This window comes from Atractosteus spatula, chromosome 1 (assembly GCF_055471065.1).
Source record: "Atractosteus spatula isolate fAtrSpa1 chromosome 1, fAtrSpa1.hap1, whole genome shotgun sequence".
NCBI classification, from domain to species: Eukaryota; Metazoa; Chordata; class Actinopteri; order Semionotiformes; family Lepisosteidae; genus Atractosteus; species Atractosteus spatula.
This window is the reverse complement of record NC_142706.1, coordinates 27,924,654-27,946,064: the sequence shown is the minus strand read 5'-3', so window position 1 is coordinate 27,946,064 and position 21,411 is coordinate 27,924,654. Positions and strand designations below refer to the sequence as shown.

At 44.6% G+C, this 21,411-nt stretch overlaps 1 protein-coding gene and 1 long non-coding RNA gene across 7 annotated transcripts; one reads left to right on the top strand and one right to left on the bottom strand.

Annotated features, from left to right (window-relative positions):
- Nucleotides 1-7,076: 7,076 nt before the first annotated feature.
- On the bottom strand, nucleotides 7,077-10,864 carry LOC148840785 (uncharacterized). Of its 6 annotated transcripts, XM_088921957.1 has the most exons (5): nucleotides 10,104-10,211; nucleotides 8,738-8,885; nucleotides 8,536-8,649; nucleotides 8,383-8,427; nucleotides 7,077-7,832 (listed from the first exon to the last, which is right to left on the bottom strand). In XM_088921957.1, exons 1-5 carry the CDS (start codon nucleotides 10,154-10,156, stop codon nucleotides 7,365-7,367), a joined length of 828 nt encoding a protein of 275 aa, XP_088778083.1. In that variant the 5' UTR covers nucleotides 10,157-10,211; the 3' UTR covers nucleotides 7,077-7,364. The 6 variants fall into 6 exon arrangements, 4 of the variants coding, with proteins under 4 accessions (XP_088778083.1, XP_088778067.1, XP_088778090.1 ...); XR_016091349.1 differs by lacking the exon at nucleotides 10,104-10,211 and adding an exon at nucleotides 10,709-10,864 and having other exon boundaries at nucleotides 7,077-8,427; XR_016091348.1 differs by lacking the exon at nucleotides 10,104-10,211 and adding an exon at nucleotides 10,531-10,668 and having other exon boundaries at nucleotides 7,077-8,427.
- LOC148840784 (uncharacterized) lies at nucleotides 10,288-11,632 on the top strand. The gene is made up of 3 exons (XR_016091350.1): nucleotides 10,288-10,464; nucleotides 10,576-10,662; nucleotides 11,140-11,632. It is a non-coding gene; the product is annotated as an uncharacterized LOC148840784 (long non-coding RNA).
- The last annotated feature ends 9,779 nt before the right edge of the window (nucleotides 11,633-21,411 follow it).

Genomic DNA, 21,411 nt, shown 5'->3' with positions numbered 1-21,411 from the left:
ATGCTCAGTTCTGTGTTAAAGGTATCACCTGATACAGTGTTGGATGAGAAGCAAGCTATCATAGCACATAGCAAAAAACTGTACTCAGAAGCATTTCCCATCATCAAACATCCCTGTAGTGCAGGAAAACGAGAGCCCCCGGTCGTGACGAGCCAGGCGATTCGGGGGAAAACCATAGGCTCAAGCAAACCCGACTGTGATCATGCCAAGTTACTGGAACATGCTGTGGGCAGATGTCCTACTGTAGACCTGATGATTGGGGGAGTCACTCTGTCATGTCTATTAGATACTGTTAGCCAGGTCAGTACTATTTCAGAGAGTTTCTTCAGAGAACAATTATCGGGGGAGGACGAAGACATGCTTTCAATATCAGGGTGGCTTAAGTTAACCACTGCAAATGGCTTAGAAATACCTTACCTAGGATATCTTGAATTGGATGTGGAGATGATGGGGATGACGATATCAGACTGTGGGTTTTTGGTGGTAAAGGAGCAAAAAGATTATCGTTCCTCTGTCCCAGGCCTCATAGGCATAAATATTATAGGCAAATGCAGACAGCTGGTCTGTGCTGAGTTTGATTCTGCACTGGGTGGCGAGCTGGATTTTTATTGGAGGGAAACGTTTCAGCAGATGCATAAAGTGAACCTAATTGAAAAGTCATCTGTGGTACGTGTAGTGGGAAGAGACGCTCTCCATGTCCCTGCTATGTCAGTAGCTACTGTCTTAGCTAAAAGGCTCAGACATATGAGAGAAAGCAATGTAAGATGCTGTTGGAGCCTTTGAATGTGCCTTTGTCGGGTGGCCTGATTGTCATGCCTATGCTTGTGTACTCTCACAGTCATATGGTGCAAGTACAAGTCATAAACTTCTCACAGGAAGATGTTTGGCTCAGGCCAAGAACCAAGTTAGGTATTTTGTCCCCAGTCGAGCAGATGGACAGTATCCAGCAGTGTGAGGTACATTTTCTACGTGTATCTGCTAGTGTTGAGCAAGTTACTGTAAGCAAAAAAGCATCACTGCCCTCGGAAAACAGTTTACAACAGATACTAGATAAACTTGATGTGGGTGGGACCCCAGAACAACAAGCAAAGTCGGGTGCTTTACTAGCCAGTTATGCCGAGGTATTTGCCCTTGAAGATGAAGATTTTGGTTATACTAATAAGGTCCAGCATGAGATCCACCTAGTGGATGACATACCATGCACTCAGCCATATCGCTGGATTCCGCCAAACCAGTACAAAGAGGTTAGGGAGCACATAACCAAACTTTTGAAGAAAGGAGTGATACAGGAGAGCACCAGTTCTTATGCTTCGCCAATAGTCCTTCTCAGGAAAACAGACGGAACCCTCAGATTATGTATGAATTATAGGAAGCTTAATGCAAAGACCAAGCATGATGCTTTCCCATTACCACACATTAATGAATGTTTTGATGCACTGTGCTGTGCCAAGTTCTTCTTGATGATCGATCTAGCCAGTGGGTACCATCAAGTCACTATGCATGAAAGGGACAGACAAAAAACTGCATTTACAACCCCCTTTGGGTTGTAAGCTACCAAGCTATGAGTACCTGAGGATGCCTTTTGGAGTATGTAATGGTCCTGCTACGTTCCAAAGATTGATGCAAGGTACCCTGCATGACCTTGTGTTCCAGATCTTGCTAGTCTACCTTGATGATATCTTGGTGTTCTCTCCGGATTTTTGTGACCATCTAGGCTGGAGACAGTGCTGAAGTGACTAAAGGAAACTGGGCTGAAGGTTAAGTTTGAAAAGTGCCATTTCCTCCAGTCAGAAGTGCGGTTCCTTGGCCATCAAATATCTGCAGATGGCATAGGTATGGACCCAGACAAGGTAGCGGCAGTAAGACAGTGGAAGGTAACCAGCACAGTCAAAGAGCTGTGGTCATTTATAGGCCTTTGCAGTTATTATAGGAGGTTTATAGAGGGCTCCTCCAAAATCACTGGCCCTCTCCACGATGTAGTCAACTCCTGTTTAAGAGAAGGTAATCCAGCTAGATCCAAGCAACTTTTCGGCAGTTCATGGACTGTGGAGTGTGGACTGTCATGGAGCGTGTCAAGGTGCTTTTGAAAACCTTAAGGATAAATTGACCAGTGCTCTGCTGTTAGGCTATGCTGACTTCGCCCGCCCTTTCATTGTAGAAACTGATCCAAGTAGCCTTGGCTTAGGTGCAGTTCTCTCCCAACAGCAAGGAGACAGGAAAAGGGTGATCGCGTATGCTAGTAGGCGTCTTCGCAGCACCGAAAAGAATGATAGGAACTACAGTAGCATGAAGTTGAAACTACTAGCCCTTAAGTGGGCCGTGTCAGAAATATTTAGAGGTTACCTCCTGGGATCTAAATTAATCGTTATAACGGACTATAACCCTTTGTGTCATCTTTCCACAGCAAACCTAGGTGCGATAGAGCAGAGATGGGTGGCTAAGCTATCTGTTTTTGATTTTGAAATAAAGTACCTCCCAGGACGCTGCAACACTGCTGCTGATGCCTTCTCTAGGCAGCCATTTGCAGGGGATCCAGAACCTGACTCTGATGATGTTGAATATGATGATTGTAATGTAATGTAAAGCAGAGGCACACCTCTGGAGCCAGATTTGGTGGCAGCCAGTATGAAATGCCAGCAGCCATATCACCCTGCAACTCACAACTGGCAACCCACTGAAGCTACGTAGGTGTGAGCCTGGTCAGTACCTGGATGGGAGACCTCCTGGGAAAAACTAAGGTTGCTGCTGGAAGAAATGTTAGTGGGGCCAGCAGGGGGCGCTCACCCTGCGGTCTCTGTAGGTCCTAATGCCCCAGTATAGTGACGGGGACACTATCCTGTAAAAACAGGCGCCGTCCTTCGGATGAGACGTAAAACCGAGGTCCTGACTCTCTGTGGTCACTAAAAATCCCATGGCATTTCTCGAAAAGAGTAGGGGTGTAACCCCGGCGTCCTGGCCAAATTTCCCATTGGCCCTTACCAATCATGGCTTCCTAATAATCCCCATCTATGAATTGGCTTCATTACTGCTCTCCTCCCCACTAATAGCTGATGTGTGGTGAGCGTTCTGGCGTACTATGGCTGCCGTCGCATCATCCAGATGGATGCTGCACATTGGTGGTGGTGGAGGGGAGTCTCCATTACCTGTAAAGAGCTTGGAGTGGAGTGTCCAGAAAAGCGCTATATAAGTGTAAGCAATTATTATTATTATTATTATTATTATTATTAAATTAAGACAGATCCATGTTTTGGAAGCAGGAGTGGATTGTGATAACTTGAACAAGTCACGGAGTAACACCCAAACTTTCCCAGGGTATACAAAGAAGGAGCTCCATCGGTTTCAAGATGCTGATCTCTCTCTCAGTGCTTTCCGGATGTTTTGGGATAAGCATCGAACGCACTCAGAATCTGTTGAGGCAGAGATGCTTTTGGGAGGGCATGTATAATGATATGGAACAGTGGGTCAAGAAGTGTCAAAGGTGTATCCTGACCAAAATGCCACAGCCAAAAATCCAGTCACCCATTAAACCATCTATAGCTACTAGGCCTTTAGAGGTTGTAGCTATCGACTACACGGTCCTCGAGCCAGCCTCTAATGGGCAGGAGAACATGTTGGTAGTTACTGACGTGTTTACCAAGTTTACACAGGCTTTTCTGACTCGTGATCAGAAGGCAGACACTATAGCGAAAGTCCTCCTGAAAGAATGGTTTATGAAATTTGGATGCCCTGAAAGGTTGCATAGTGACCAGGAAAAAACCTTTGAGAGTCAGGTAGTTGCAGAGCTGTGTAAACTTTACGGAGTGAAGAAAACGTGCACCAGTCCTTTCCATCCTCAAGGAAACCCACACTGTGAACGGTTCAGCAGTACTCTACATGACCTTTTACACACATTGCCTCCTGAGAAGAAGCGCCATTGGCTGGAACATCTGCCAGAGTTAGTCTATGCCTACAATGTGACACCTCACGCTAGTACGGGATATTCACCTTACTTCCTTCCTTACGGAGTGCATCCTCATTTACCTGTTCATGCGTTGCTGGGCCAGGAGGAGGTGCTGTATGAAAAACATGATTGGCTGGTGGTCTACCAGGAACGGTTGAACGAAGCACATGCCCAAGCCAAAGAGTACGCAGAACAAAAAGCTTTTGCACTGCAAGTAGACAAAGTGTTCTGTCCCGCAGTCGGTGTAGATCAGCTGGTTTATCTGAGACACAGAAATAACTCTTATTGTTGGGTAGAAATAAGATACAGGATGCTTGGGGACCTACTGTGAATAGGGTGGTGCAGGGTACGACACACGCAGTGTAACCATTGGAGGGTGGTCCTATAAAGTGGTTACACAGGGTTAATTTAAGGCCATGTGTGGGCCCTGTCCCAGCCCCCAGGTGTGTTAGAAACTCGTCCCCCACAGGAACCTCTGTTAGTACCCTTTCTGAGTCTTCGCCAGAGTTTGTAGTGTTGGAGGAGGTTTCGCTTCCGAGATTAACTCAGGAGGTGTTTCCTGAGTCAGTAGATGTTGCTAGTGCTGAGGACCCCTGTGGTAGTGAATCAGAAGTGTTTTCTGAGCCTGTTAGGTTTGAACCTGCCCCTGAATCTACAGGTGCTGTGCAGGTTAGGACTAAGGCTGATGCTGAGCCTACTACCAGCTTCTCTCCTAGTGACCATGTATTAAACTCCTGTTCCACGCAGAAGTCATAGAGCCAATGCTGGGGTGCACACTAATCCTTTTGAACCCAAGTCTGTCTGTAATGTGATTTCCTTAACTCCAGAAGTCTTTTCCCAAATGATAACAAACTTCAGTGCTGTCCTTTTTAGGAAGGCAGTCAAGGGGGTGAAGGGTTGATAGTCAGCGGAACGTTGTCTATGCAGAAGGGGAGAATGTGACCTAGTGGTGAATAGCTGTCTGTTATGCCAAATCCACTAGATGGCGCTGCCTCTTAGATCACGGTGTATCTTAGTTCCTGCCAGTTAATTTCAGCATTCTGCGCATGGGCAGTAGGGACTAGGAAGCAGTGAGTTACAGTTAAAAAAACAAAATTTCTGCGGAGAGTTGTAACGTTCTCAGTGAGGGTAGAGCTGAGAGGTGACCTGCGCAGCCTTTGAACGGCCTATTTTTGCACGTGCTGCGTGGAAGAGCCACTACCATATTTTGTGTAGGCAAAAATATCATATGTCATTTCTTTTTTTTAATTATTTTCCAAACTAACAAAACAGATCAGACACCATACTTACCTGGAAATAAAGAACCCCAAAAATATATTTGTGTCCTGTGCTGGTTATTCCTTGCCAGGCTACACAATTACAATGGCTATTACAGTGAGACTCAAGACATTGCAACCTTAAACTCCCTATGGTAAGACTTGCAGTATATCATCTGGATGTGTTCCAGCATTTAAATATTCAGCATCTCTCTTGATGACAGGCGCTGTCTGAAATAGGGTAATACCCACAGGACCTGGAAACTTCATCTGTATGTCACTGATTCACCATTGTTACCAGTGTTATGCTTGACAACACATAATACATTGTTACTCACTCTTTGCAATACATACAAACTAGACTGTGTTGAAAAGAATATTTTGGGAAGGTATTTTTGTATGAGCATATTATTTTGTTAGTATTTTCTGTGACAGTTTTTATACCTCATTTAGCTGATGAACACATAATAGGCTGTCATATGTTGAAATGGATTTTTGTCAAATTACTGTGAAAAACTGTGTCTTTTGGGAGCTCATTAGGAAATGTTTTCTGTTTTTTTGCCGACAGAGTGAGGCAAAATAAAAAGTGTAAGTAATATTACTTCCAAACCAGAGTGTTATAAGCTTGATAAGGACTTTCATATTCCTTAAAGATTTATTATTTGAAATAATGTTGAAGAATACAGTTACCTTTCATTAAGAGGCTTATTTTCAATGTTCCAAGCTGTAGTATTGTTAAGAAAATAGAAGCAGGAAATAACCTCTGCCTCCAATTATTGATACAACAAAGAAAAGGTTGCTGTATTTTAATATATGGAGGATATTCAATCAATAATAATAAAAAGAGATACAGTCAAAAGCTTAGTTATTGAGTCAGGAGAGTGAAGTCATTTTTGCTGTGTACTGCTGAAAGTTGTACTTCAAATCAAAAGATAAATACAGTATGTGACAAAATACAGAATGTAATCTCCGGATATTTTTGTCAGAATCTCTGGATATTTGTGTGCATACATGTTAAACCACATGAGAACAAAAATGTGTTCAATCACCCCAATTTCAGGTCAGCATATGTAATGAGACTAATTAACGTAAAGTAAACTAATTATTTATATAAGTTTGTATATAGTCCCATGCCTGCAATGACTGCTTCAAGTCTGTGACCATTGACATAGGCAGACTCTTGATAAATTCCTTTGAGATCCTTTGCCAAGCTTTAACTGCCATATTAAGCTGTTGCTTTTTTTGTGGGGTTTTCTAATCTGAATCTACAAACACATTCTCAAAAGGATTCAAATCAGGAGATTCATTTGGCCAGTCCAAAAGTCACCACTTCTTCTTCCTGAGTAGTATAAAGCGACACCTTTCGTCAAACTTTTGACAGGTACCACGCCCCCTTTTCCAGCCAATGGTCGTCCGCGGTGGTTGGCTGCCCCGCCCCCTTGCCAGCCAATGTCGTGTTGTTATGTGTGCATGTCCCGCCCCCTCAGGAGCCAATGGTGTGGGTCGGAACTCCCGCCTCCCCCCCGGCCGGTCGGCCCGGCGCCTCAGGGTCCCAAAGCCCCCAGACGGCGCATCCCTCGCTTTAGGTGTGTGCAAGTGTGTATTGGTTTGGAAGGGGACCATGTCTGCCGTGGGGTTGAGTGCGCTCTATTATAACCCTAGGAAATCGGGCAGTTACGGCGGCGCGGGGAGTCTGGTGCGGGCCGCGAGATCCCGGGGTGTGAGCGGCGCCAGCCGCGGTCGGGTGGTCGAGTGGTTGTCCGGCCAGGCTGCTTATACGCTGCACAAGCAGTGTCTCAAAAGCAGCAGGGTTGTAAGCACACACACACACACTGACTGCGTAAAGTCTCGCGGAAAGAATTCACAGGACAAACACCAAGTGAAATGTGAACCGCTTTATTTCAACAGTGGGTTTTCAAACACAGAAACAGCGCAGCAGCACTTTTCACACAAGTTACAGACTCCAGTTTGCAAGTATGTGAAATGTGAACCGCTTTATTTCAACAGGGTTTTCAAACACTGAAACAACGCAGCAGCAGTTTTTACACAAGTTACAGACTCCAGTTTGCAAGTATGTGAAATGTGAACCGCTTTATTTCAACAGGGGTTTTCAAACACTGAAACAACGCAGCACACATGCGTTACCGGCTCCTGTTTGCATTCAACAATTAAATGTTGGTGCGGAAAATTAGTTCGGTACGCGTAACCACCACCCCCACATTGCTGAGAAACTTTGCGGCATCTGAAAAAGCATTCATAACCCCCTTCCGCTCCCCGTGTCTAAAGCCATGCGAACCACACTGGGCGATCCGATCTAGCAGGGCAAAAAAATTTGCCTGCGTAACCAGCGGGATGGTGTTACCACAGGTTCTGTGCAAAACAAGCTGTATTTTGGAATACACACTGTAGAACCCCCCAGGCTTCCGTTTCTGATCTGAAAACATCAGATCTGCAATAATTTCACTCAAGTTCTCGACATACACATCTATCTCTTTAACAAATTTAAGGACATTAGCATTCGACTCTTTGTTTTGCATATCAAGCTTTGTAGAGAGAAGCGTGTAAAGCACTCTTAGTAAGAATTCAGACGTATACATTCGAAATTCTTCATTCTTCGGACGATGGCACACCTGGGTCTGTAAAACAGAGTGAAACCTGTATTCACATTTTACATAGATCTTTTTTTTTGTGTCTGTAAAAATAAGAATAGTGTTTCTTTTGCAACTCATCAAAAGTCATGTCTACTAATTTTTCATCCAGCTGTTCAAGGGTGGTGTGTACATGCTCGTATGGGGAGCGGTCCTCAATTATATTTTTTAGCAACTGTTTTATGCACCGCTCAGTGTCATTTGTAATGGTGTACGAACCCAGACACCGGGCGGTGTACAGAACAGCCGATAAAATTCGGGCTAAACTGAGAGACTTATAAATTTCTAAAGCGGCAAATGTCACGTCTTCACACCCATCTGCGTAGCCGCCAGACAGGCATGTGTGACCCCGCTGCCCGGGGTGGTCAATCAAACAGGCCGGGCAGTCATCAACCAGGACCCCCTTTAAACAGTGTTTGAAGATGCAATAAGCTACTGCTTTCACAATCTGGGGCATAACATCGGGCTCATTAGGGACAGGGGCATCAGCTTTATTAACATTTGGGCGAACACACAAGCATAGACACGAGACATTCACATGTGTCGGTAGGCTGAAGATTGACCCGTCCACATCCTCTTTATTCTATTAAAGGAAAAAGAAAAGGAAGGCTTAACAAAATAGACATGCTTTGCACCTAAAATATCGAGCATTTAACGCACTTTTGAGCTAAGGTTTTTCGTTAATATTTACCATTTGTAGCGTGGTATCATCGCTAGCACCCGGCTGTTCTTCAACATCTGGTACCCCAGCTGAACTCACAACCCCGCCAATGTCACAGGGCGCAGAGGGTGGGGTCGGGTTTTGCTAAAAAGAAGACCAAGTATTAAAATGACATACGCTAAGCACCGATACAACAATTCCACGAGCAGAAAAAAATATTTTAGCCGCCTACCTCTTCACTTTGTAGAGTAGCGGACACCGTTGTTTCTCCACACAAAGAAGCCATCTCAGCAGCTCCGCGGTGTCTGACAGCTCCAAGCACGCACTGCGGCCCTGTCTGGTCGGAGCGTTTAAGAATATGCGCCAATGGTGTAACACGCCTACATAACACAAGACATTTTTCAATTGGTTGTGATGACCCCCCTGATTTATCGAGAGCGAAAAGTATTCGCTTATCAGTTTATAAGTTTTAAAGTATTAACACACAACGCAAACACAAATGATGTGTTTGCCCAGAAAAGAAATTTTAAACACGCGGGGTTGGTCTTAAAGTTTTTAAAATAACGTAATAAGACACAGTTTATTTTTAATAACACATTCGCGACAGCTTTTTCGAAAGTTTGGGATAAATTTCCACACAGCGCCAGCATAAAAGTCTTTAAGGTGTTAACAGACAACAAATGGTGGGGTGTTGTTCTTCAGACTTTAACGGATTGTTCTTAAAGTTTTAAAATTGTTTCCCTGTAGAGATGATTTGTGATGATATTGGAGACGGGATGTGGGGGGGGGTTAGTTACAGGCTCTGGAATGCAGAGTGGGGGGTGCTAAAATTGACATCAGGGAAAGTTTACAAACATTTTAAATTCATGTAAAGTTTTCTAATTTACAAGCACCACATGTATTTCACGCAAAAATGTTCATAACAGCGCAGCGCGAAAAAATAAAACCTCAAAACGTCAAGCTTGGTTTGTGAACACGTCCCTATAAAGAACAGATACATAATAAAAAACATTTTGCTTGATAATATTCTTAGCGGTCTGTCGGCGAATCAAACAAAGACACCGCGGTACATTTTCGCCACGTTTTAACAGCTATGAAATTTTAGACACCGTTGTATGCCTTAAAATAATATAGATTTTAACATTATAACGGTCTAAAACGTTTTCTAAAATGTTTCTTAAAATAATTTCTATAGACCAGTACGTGCACCCCCAACGATACCTAAGATTAATGGTTTTATGGGGGGCCATGTGTGTTTCTTAGAAGAGAATGTTTAGCGGATTGAGTATAAGTACCAGCGGTTTAACAGGCGAAGTTTTAGCTGCATTCCAATTCCTACAGTCTCACGTTATCGCCTAACTCGTCAGAATGGATCACGCCGATCAATTACAACAGTCTGAAGATAGCCTATTTACAGACTTAACACTGTTCGACTTGATAGACGAAGACGAGGATTCCACGAATTTCAGCGGTATGTATATCTGGCTTATTGTGAGACAATTACAACGTCACGGTGCATGTCTCGTGTTAGCTATAGTTACAAAACGTTGTATAATATTTGTATACTAGGCAATATTGAATGATTATAATGGAATTACCGGGGATTGGTGCCGTAATGTGGTCGTGACTGTGTGTATCCATTCATTTCCATTAGCCCCGAAAACCACAGCTGTAAAAAGACCAGTTACGGCGCAGCACAACACTGGTGAGTAATTACGACAATGTTTTGAATAACGCTTTACGCCCATGTGAGTCTTAAAGACACAGAGGTATATACTCCACACCAAAACTCGTATGTGTCTATTCCACAGACGCGGGCGAAGGGACAAGTCACCACACATTTTAAAAAACCGCGTTTGGGGTTTGCATTACCAACCCAAAACCTTGTGGAGACACAGGCAGATGTTCACGGCACACCAGACGGTGCGGGGGATATTATCAGAGCGCCTGAGAGAAGAGGTCGGTATTATATAAAGCATTCTTTTAGCATGGCCATTTAAACGTGTCTATAATAAAAATACCCACCGTTTTTCTATTTTTTCACTAATGGTATTTTCCCACGCCGTGCAGACCCCGGACCTTCAAAAAATAAACTGCGACGAGCCAACAAGTTAACTGGGGCAACGAGCTCAAAACGTCTGAAATCAACAAGCAAAGGTTAATATAATTTAAGCGTGGTCAAGATGTGTTATGATCCACTTACGGTAAACGTTACTTCTTTTGTTAGGATGTTAATTCGCTGAAAGATCCTACTTCGCATAGTTTTCTGTTTGGGAGTGTTAAAAAACCTTATTTTAAAACTGCCTAGCTTTTAAAGTTAAAAGCGACTGGTCTGTGCGAGGGTCTACAGGCCGTTAGCACGCCGCTTGACCCAGTAGCGCCACCACAGCCGTCAAGGAAACCGGTGTAACAACATGTCGGGGTAACTTGTTCCATTCACCCGCAGCCCTTTGTGTAAGGATGCGCCACATGTGTGGCGTTTTTATCATAGTTATCGTAGTTTTCTGACTTTGACAGTTTAGATTTCATTGATTGTTGTGTTGAAAAGTCTTTTATTTTTATCACAGCGTAGTTTTCAGATTTTGAGATGTGGAGCATTGGCATGGTAATAAAAAGTCTTATTTTTTCACACAGCAGCTGTATCGACGCGCGGCGAAACAAATGTGGCGGAAACGTCGGACCCTAAGGTGGTGACTGCATCGGAGACGGCTGTTAAGACGCTGACCAAAGCCAGACGTGTCAAGAATTCGGAGCGAAATCATAACGCGCCTAAAGACTTGGTGCTTGGTGATTTGGGATACTCAGTGCGGCATATTGCAGACTTAGTATCAAAGGTGGGCACTAATGAGGTGGATAAAAAGCGGTGTTGAGAGAATCTAAGAGCCGCTTTAGCATGTGCACATGCAGTGTTTCCAAAAACGATCCAGGTTTACGCCGCTAGCCTCTTAGACGTTTTTTCTAAAGAGGATGTCGATCTAACCTCTGGATTTCACTACCTCGTAATGCTATTTCAGGGAGCATTGGTGCAAATCCCCGGTGATAAATGACTAAACATGCGGTCTAAAAAGTGCTTAAAAGACCGACCGCTTGCCAACCGCAAGCTTTTGTACATAAATAAAAGAATAAAACTGGCAAAAGCATGTTTGTTGCGTCGTCAAAGATTCAGAGAGAGGCATCAGATTTCCCAAGGGTCGCCCGAGCCACGCAATGAAAATGCAGTGGTAGAAAATAACTTAAGGCCCGAGGTTGTTGTAGCAGAACAGGATGGCGGTAACCCAGAACCGGTTGTACTGAACGATCTGAATCAGGTTGGTGGCGGTGCAGGGGCGAATAGAGACCCCTTAGTTTTCCTGGAGCGTATACGTAGTTATAACAGGTCTTATAATAATTTTAGAGCAACAGAGCACCATGAAGAATTTCGTTTTGTTAATCTCGACAGAATAACCTCGTATGTACAGGCTATAGACGCTGTGCATGGTGCAGTCCAGAGAATATTGGATGAACTTTCTCCAAACATCGGGGCAAATGATTTTGTACAGCTGCGTTTGACAGCGGGTGGTTTTAACAAACCCTTGTTCTCACGCAGGAGACACCCCGGAGAATTAAATGCTGCCGATTTTTTAAGCCACATCTCGGACCTCTTACAGAGCCACACAGAGGTTCTCACCGATGACACCCTCCGCTTAGTGGTGACGATAGTTAGGAATATGCAGGGGGGTGCCCGCCGAAGATTTAAATCCGTTCTGTACAGCCGGGTAATTGCGCAGAAAAAAGCGCACCTTATCGACTTACATTACACGGGCGGTAATCTGTGTTTCGCCGGGAGTGTGTACGGTTTGTTGAATGAGGGTTGTACCGATGGGGAAATGTTACAGGGCGCTAAACGAATGCACAAAGAGTTGGGTTTTCCAGAGAATCGGAAAATTAGTTTGTCAGACATTACCGCTTTTGAAAAACATTTAAAGGTGGTCATTAAAATTTTGTACCACGACCAGGGTGATTGGAAATATTTTACAACGGGGCCCACACCACCATATTCTAAAGTACTTTTTGTTCTACTGCATGAAGAGCATTTTTATGGGGTTTTAAATATTAAAGCTTTTGTGGGGGCGGCGTATTTTTGCACTAACTGCCACGCGGCGTATAGCCACAAGAACGCACACGCCTGTGTTAAAGCTTGTAAAACCTGTTTAGATCCCCAGTGTTGCGAAATTGATGCTGAAATTCAGAATTGCCAGGCCTGTAAGGTCTTTTGTCGTAGCTCTCAGTGTTTGGCAAGACACTTGCGGAATGCGGCGACGGGTGTGAGTAAGTGTGAGCGCAGGGTCTTTTGTGAGAAATGTGGGGTTTATAACCTCGCAAGTCACAAATGTAAAGAGAAACTGTGCTCGCGTTGTAACAACGTGATCAACACCCCTGACACACATTTGTGCTACATACTGCCTTTGGACAACCCCAAAATTTCAAACAAGTACATTTTTTTCGACTTTGAATGCATGCAAGAAACGGGGACACACATACCAAATTACGTCCACGCCCTTCATATTGACAATAAACGCAGCTGGGAATTTTATGGTGAAACTTGTCTAAAGGATTTTGTGTGTAAATTTATCGATAGACGTTTCAAAAACCATACATTCATATCGCACAATGGCAAGGGATATGAGAATTACCTAGTGATCAGACAGTTGTTAGCTGAAAAGATGGACGTTGAACTAATTAATCAGGGTGGTAAGATAATGTGTATGACCGTAAAAGCTTACGATTTATCGATTCTTTAAACTTTCTGCCTATGAAATTAAGCAAACTGCCAGCCGCCATGGGGTTCCCCGGGTGTAAGGGTCATTTTCCACACTTGATGAACACTTCAGAAAACCAAAATTAATTCGGACCGATGCCTCCGCCTGAACTTTACGGCGTTAACTACATGCTGCCGAGCGAGAAAGCCGAGTTTTTGGTTTGGTATGAAGAATGCAGGGGAAGTGTAATTAACTTACAGAGAGAGTTGAAACGTTACTGCCAGTTGGATGTGGCAATCCTAAGAGAAGGCTGTATCAGGTTTCGGGACGAGGTCATGAATATGACCAGACAGACACGCGTGACTGAGTCAGGGGCTGCCTGCGTTGTCTGCATCGACCCCTTTCAGTTTGTGACCATCGCTAGTGTCTGCATGGCCATGTTCAGACTTATGTTTTTACAGGAAGAGACGATTGCGTTGCTACCCCATGACAATTACCACCGCCAGCAAAAACGATTTTCTACACCCAGCATTCAATGGCTTATGTACATCGAACACACAGAGCGCGTTAAAATCCAACACGCGTTAACCACGGCCGGTGAGTTCAAGGTTGGCCCATATTTTCTGGATGGTTATGCTGTAATTGACGGCGTGCCGACAGCCTTTGAGTTCAACGGTTGCTTTTTTCACGGTTGTAGCGTTTGTTATTGTGAAAACGATTTTAATCAGCTGACAAACACTACTTTTGGTTGGTTGTACAGAAAGACGATGGTGAAAATTAATTTTCTCAAAATGAGAGGTTTTAACGTGCGTGTTTTGTGGAAGCACGAGTTCAGAGACACGCTTGTTAAGAATGGGGGTTTGGCTAAATTTCTAACAGCCGCGCAATTACCAGAGCCTCTGCAACCGAGCGATTCGCTTTTTGGGGGGAGAACAAATGCGATTTGTTTGCATTACACAGCGCAGCCCGGTGAAAAAATTAATTACTATGATTTCACCAGTCTGTATCCGTTTGTGAACAAAACTAAAAAATACCCACTGGGGCACCCCCGAATAATATATAACAACTTTGGAGATTTAAAACGGTATTTCGGTTTAGCGAACGTGAAAGTTTACCCACCCAGACGTTTGTACTTTCCAGTTCTTCCAACCAAAACTGACGAAAAACTGTTTTTCACACTGTGTCGTATGTGTGCTGAAACAAAACAGACCACCCGCTGTGAGCACGGTGATGAAGATCGCGCCTTGACTGGTATCTGGTGCACCCCCGAATTACAGAAGGCCTTAGATCTGGGGTATAGAGTGTGTAAAATTTACGAAATTTGGCATTTCGAAAAGGCCTCACACGATCTTTTTACCGACTACATCAAACTGCATCTGAAAGGGAAGCAGGAAGCTTCGGGGTTTCCAGAGTGGTGTACAGATGTCGCGAAACAACAAAGATATATCAGCGAATATTATGAAAAAGAGGGTGTCCGGCTGGACCCCGGCAACATTAAAAAGAATCCGGCCAAAAGACAGCTTTCAAAAATTGCCTTGAACAGTTTGTGGGGCAAGTATGGGCAAAGAGACAATTTACCACAGACCACCATTGTGAGAAACCCCGATGAATTGTTCAGGTACTTATTTACGCCATATCATAAGGTGTCAGCCTGCAAGTTTATCGATGAAAAGACAGCCTGTGTTACGTGGAAACACACTAAACACCACTATACGGGCCATTCAAACACTAACATTTTCATCGCTAGCTTTACAACCGCCTATGCCCGCTTGGAGTTATACAATCTGCTAAATGCTTTGCAAGGCCGTTGTCTGTACCACGACACAGATTCCGTTATCTTTGTGAGCCGGGAGGGTGAGTGGAATCCGGAACTGGGCGACTACTTGGGTGAGCTGACCAGCGAAATCGCTGCTGGTCAACACATCACCGAGTTTGTGTCAACAGGACCCAAGTCGTACGGGTACAAACTGTCTGGAGGGAAAGCCTGTTTAAAGGTAAAAGGCATTACGCTCAATGTGAACAATTGTGAAAAAGTTAACTTTGAGAGTCTGCGAGACTTGGTTTTTGACTATGGCGTTAACCCTTATGCAGAGTGCCGGGAATTTAAACACATTTCTATTCAACAGTCGATGATCGTGCGTGTTAAAAAGGATTGGCGCATTGAGACCCGGACCTTAAAGAAAACCCAGAAGGTGGTGTACGACAAGCGGGTGCTGCAAGAAAATTTGACATCGTTGCCCTACGGATATTAACACGATGGATGTCAGGTTAAAACACCCTTTTTCGTGCATTTTGTCCGGACCCTCGAATTGCGGTAAAAGTTATTTTATAAAACAGCTCTTGGAGAGCGGTGATACCGTTATGACTCGTGAACCCGAAAACATAGTCTGGTGTTACAGCTGCTGGCAACCTCTATACGACGAGTTGCTTGTGAAATTTCCATACATTCAGTTTATAGAAGGACTACCGACGTCGTTTTCCGACGACCAGCTACTGCCGCCGGGTAGAATAAATTTGATTATAGTTGATGATTTGATGGAGTCTGCGTGTAAAAATAATGAGATAGAAAAAGCTTTTACCAAATACGTACACCACCGAAACCTCAGCATCATGTATATCGTCCAAAATGTGTTTTGTCAAGGCAGGAAAAGTAGAACCATCGCGTTAAATACAAAGTACATGGTGCTGTTTAAAAACCCTAGAGATAAACTACAGATTACAACCCTGTCCCGGCAGATGTACCCCGGTAAAGCCACATTTTTTTTGGAAGCGTTCGATGATGCTACTAAAAAAACTTTCGGTTACTTGTTGGTGGATTTAAATGCCGACACCCCAGATGACTATCGCTTGCGAACAGGTCTTTTCCCCCCAGATGTACCCACGGCTTATGTATTTAAAAAATCTAAAAGTCGGTGATCTCACAACCACAGATTCAGTCGAAAAAACACGTTCGGGGCGTCGTCATGTCTTCACGCGTTCGGAGAAACCTGACTCTCTTAAATTTTCTGGTAAAAGCCGCCCCCAAGCAGCGGAAAGCTATTCTCTGTGGAGCTACAAATGATCTTGTACAGGCCATAGCTGAAATCGCCTTGAATACCTTGAAAGGGAACATACCGTTATCTGCTAAGCAGTTTGGGACCCTGAAGAGAAAGCGTAAGCTTATAAAGACTTTGAGTCGAAAGGGTCTTTCTCTTAAAAGAAAGAGACTCTTGGTGAACCAGTCTGGTGGTTTTATTGGGACCCTGTTGAGTATTGCAGTACCACTGATTACGGGGCTTCTACAACGTCAATAATGGAGCACGCTGAAAAAATGTACCTGGTACCTCAGAAACAGCTCGATCGGCTCCGAAAGCGGTCTGGGTTCGAAAGCGATGTAAGAAAAATAACAGCCCGTCGGTTGGATGATGAAATGCGTGACATTTTGCAGAACGCGCATCTGGCCGAATATGAAAAAGTGAAATTGTACAGCCAGGTGTTACAACGGTATTTGATATTAGTACGCCAGGAGACTTCCGAAAAGGGGACTTTAACCGTTGTACTACCGGAAAATGCACCCACCGAACTATCACGCACGTTAGCACAACCGCCGTCATCGAGCGTGGCTGACTTTGGGTATATTTTGGACAGCGTGTCTCAGCGGTTCCGGAGAAATGCTGAGATATTGTTAAAGACCATGGCCCGCAATGAACCATTAATAGCCTGGAATGAAAAAGGGGAATTTGTGTACAAGGGGGCACCCGTTGAGGGCTCTCACATGATTGATCTTGTCAGGGCTCTCACGCAGCAGCAAGCAGTTGCTGTCGGTAAGAAGCCAAAAGGTTGGGATGTGTTCATGGAGGCTATGGCAGAAATCAACGTGCCGGGCACCCTGCTAGCCAACGCTGGTAACCGAGAGCTACTTGAAAAACTCAAGGCTGCCCTGCCGGGGTGTGCAGCGTCGGTCAAAACTTTAAAACAACCAGTAGAGTTGTCGACGGTCGACCCGGTCTCTAAGATAACCGCTGAAAGGAGATGCTCATTACTACCTAGACCCACATGGTTGTCTTTGTAACATTTTTTCTCTGGGTATGTGTGTTTGTGTTAAATGACTTGAAATGTATATTAAAAAGCGTGCGCAATATGTTTAAAAATGGTTTGTCTGTAACATGTATTAAAAAAGCTTGAGCGCTATAACAGCGAATGTATAATAAAAATATTGTGTTGATTTTCAATCATGTTTTGTGTTCTTTTTAAATAATAACCACACAGACGTCGAAATGGTTCGATTTCATTTTTATTTTAGATGATCGATTAACATTTATGACATGTTTTAAATTGTCGTAAACACCCGCATAATTGAACATTCGTATTTTCAAAGGGCTTGAAAGGGTACAGGGGTCTCCGTCTCACACGACGTCGGTTTTTCAGAAACATTTCCACCAAGCGGTCATTCTGGATTGCATTCGTAGAATAAAGTTCTAAAATGTTTCTAAAAGATAAACCTTTACATCTATGGTATAGAAAAAAGATGCAATGTAGACCGCAGGTCACTGCAAAAGAATCTTGCAATTGTCTGTTGTTGTAAAATATGGAGTTAGCATTTCTGTTTAAGAAATCAATAATGTTCTTGGGAAAGAAAAAGGCTTCGGGTGAAAATCCGTAGGAGTCGAAAAATTCTGCGCCCTCGTCGTCAGTTAAGTAAATAGCCAGCCAGTGTTCACCGGGGCGGTCGTGTGGGTGAGTATTAACTATTAAACACAACGGGCGCCGCACCAGTCTCTCGCGTGGTAGGGCATCACTGGGGAACACGCCTAGAAAACTGTCTCGGGTGTAGCGGTCTCGGGTTAGAATGTCTTCCAGCTGTTTGGTGTTCATCTTTATGTGCAGGTTGTGTGGCCTCCCGTGCTTTTTAGCTGAAGTCGTAAATGACTTGACGTCTCATATCCAGCTCTATCACGTTGTCGAACAGCATGTACACAACCATGTTAACTGTAGTGGGTACCGGTAGCGCGAAGCGTATTTCAGCTCTCAGATTTCCCGTTTTGATAAGTTAATAATGTCCTGTGCACTCGTCGTCGGGGCTGAGGTTGAAAGCGAACAATGTGTAACCGCGCGCGTACTCCTCGCGGTCCACCAGAAGTGGTTTGTCTTTCAGACGCTTCCCGGCTGTTTCCACCAGATTAAAATATTCACGGACGCAATGTCCATTCTGGAAGTCTGGTTGAAGCAGTTTAGTGGGGATTTGTTCACCGTCCGCGTAGAGAGCCAGAAAGTTAACGTTGTAGTGTTTAAAATTGAAGGGGTTTTGGGTAAAACTGCCGCTGAATGCCGCGTTGTCCACAAACCCCAAAATGACCACTTTGGGTAACTGTCCGAGAAAGAGGTTTTCTTGGTTTTTCAGGCAGGCTGAAGACTTTCATCTGTACGCGGTCTATGGGGTATTTAGCGTTGGCCGTCAGGAGTGCTTCGGCGTGTCCCAGCCTGACCCCGGGTGACACTCTGACTCTTTTCACAAACAAAGATGCAGAGAGTACGCTCAGTTTGTGTTCTCCGGCGTTGTTCATTAAGCAGAAAGCATCTCTGTTTCGCGTGAGTTTTATTTTCAGGTCTACGCCATTCAGTAGTAGTTTGTCCTGAAAAAACAGGTCGGCGTGAATGTGACCCAGGAGCTCCAGTTTTCGGCTTTGCGTCGTGTATGATGCTCTTTTTCGGAACCCCTGATTGGGACCATCCAAAATTGTGGACTCGTGTTCCCCGGCTGTGTCTTTGTAAAAGAGCCCTGTTGAATACTGCGTCTTCAGCGTCTCTTCACTGTAGTTCAGGACCGACTCTATAAAGGCTCTGTAAGGATAGCAGTTGTTGCTCTGGCTGATCAATCGGTCTCCTACGGTGATGTCAACCTGGCTGAAGATGGCTGCGATGGGGTAGTTCACCAGGCTCACACGGGCTGCCGCATCAATGTCCCGACCGTCTGCTTCCGTTATTTTACAGGTCAAATAGAGCAGGGTGTTGTTTAAATCTAAATAATCTTCTCCGTTGCCTGCGACGTAGAACTCCAGAGGTGCGTTTTCCGTTAGCGCCGTGAGGGGTGGAACTTCTATGTAAAAACTTTTCTTGACGCTTGTTTGGGTAGGTGCTAATTGAAATATGTCCAGCTCCGACTTGGCGCATTCTGCAGACCCGCCGTGAACAAAAGCCATGTTTAAAATATGTCTCGTTTCGTGTCTCGTTGATTGCGGTGTGTCACGCTCTTCTTGGTCGACCTGAAGCTTTTATGAGTTGCCTGTCTGCGCTTAGCCGTTCTTTTATCAGGTTTCGGCGGCCCCCGTCGGTACGATGATGACGTCTGTCTTTTTCTCTTGACACCCCGGCGGATGTATGCTAGACCCGAACCTTCCTGCTGATGTGCAGCCACCTTAGACATGACCGCGCTTGGAACGTTGCCGACCACGTCTTTGGCGATGTTTTTAGCTGCCGATGCCATGTGCGGCTTAACTATTTCAAACCCGCGTTTCAGAAAAGGCACGGCTTTTCTAAATAGCGCTCTGAAAATACCCCCGATACCAGCGCCGTACTGAACCGGTAGCCCTGAAAATCCTGGTAATCCATAACCAGCCTGTTGTTTGTAGTAGTGCGTATACAAAGAAGGATCCCCGTAGCTCTTGATGACCGTCATCCTTTTAGATGTTTGTCGCTTTCACAGGTCTGAAATGCAACTTGACGATGACCTTTCCAAATGCAAATGACACGTGTTCATTTTGATCTGTCTTTATTTCAATAGTGATGTTGTTAAAATGGTCGATGCTCACCGGCACGTAATGGGGTTTGTCGTACAATACTGTGACGAATTCACCATCCACGCCTCTGAAGGGCACAGAACGCAAAAGCGGTGCGTAGACGTCGCCTATTAACTGGTGTTCTATGATATCGGTGTATATATATATGGTGTTAAATCCGCCAGTCATATCGACGGGGTGCGGTGATTTTACACCCGCGACACCCGAATTGAAACCCAACATCCGCGCTAGGCGATTACGCAGCTGCATAACAAACCGTTTATCACTAACAATCCTTACCGACCGGCTAATGGGGTTGTATTTAAGACTTACAGCCGTTAACTTGGATTTTTCAGCAGCCCGATTCATTTCATGCAAGAGCTGCTCGATGTTGCCGTAGTACCCTCTCGGTAAGGTACAGGTCCAGATAGTCTTGAGCTCCTCGCTGATGAACAGAAAAGCTTCGTCTTCATCAAAAGTGTTTAGTGTATTCGGATAGTGCAGCTCGACCAGGCCCACTTCCCAGCTCCCGTCCAGGTCAATCGCCTTTGCCAGATGCTCTGTGTAGCACGCGTTAGTGTTCTTTGGAAATATCTTTGAGGATGAATTACTGGCCAGCGTCACATAGAAACCATTGGGGTTCATTTTTCACCACCTCTATATGTCTCGGACCTCAGAAGCCTTCACCCAACTATTGAATTTATCGCTCCAGCCGCGCCACTTTACCAAAAGCTGTTTGTTTTTGCCACGACCCCTGGCTGCTAAAATCATTTGGATGCGGTAGACGTTCTCAACATCTGGGTTTATCTTCTGTAGCTCTTCGGCATAGAAGGAACCCTTAATGTCGTCGCCTGCGTAGTCCTGCAGTTTGTAATAAGGTCTCAGAGCCGCGGACCGCTCTTTGACAATGAAAATTTCATCTGTGAAGGTCTGTTCATATCCCTTCTCAAACACTCCCTTTATTTTGGACACCCGGACGCGATCACCCACATTAAATGAAAACTTTGACGGTTTTCTCTTAAAGTGCTCGTCATAGACCGTTCTCCACACCTCAAGGGCGTTGTCGGACGTAACAGAAGCCGGGGTTCGTTTAATAGTCGTGTGGTAACTATGGTTATAAGCGTAAATAAGATCTGAAAGGACGTCGATATATCGAAAGGTGTTTTTGTGTGTCAGGTACCTCCACATTTTTGTTTTAATAGTTCTGTTATTCTTTAATAGTTCTGTCACGTTAGCCTTCACATCGCTGGCCGTAACGAAATGTTCAATATTCTCACGTTTGAGAAAATTTTGGAAGGTCCTGTTAAGAAATTCTTTACCCTCGTCCGTTTGTAGCTTTTTAGGAGCACGCCCCTCTTGCAGTATATTTCGGAAGGCGCCTGTCACGGCCCCACCAGTCTTGGTTTTCAGCG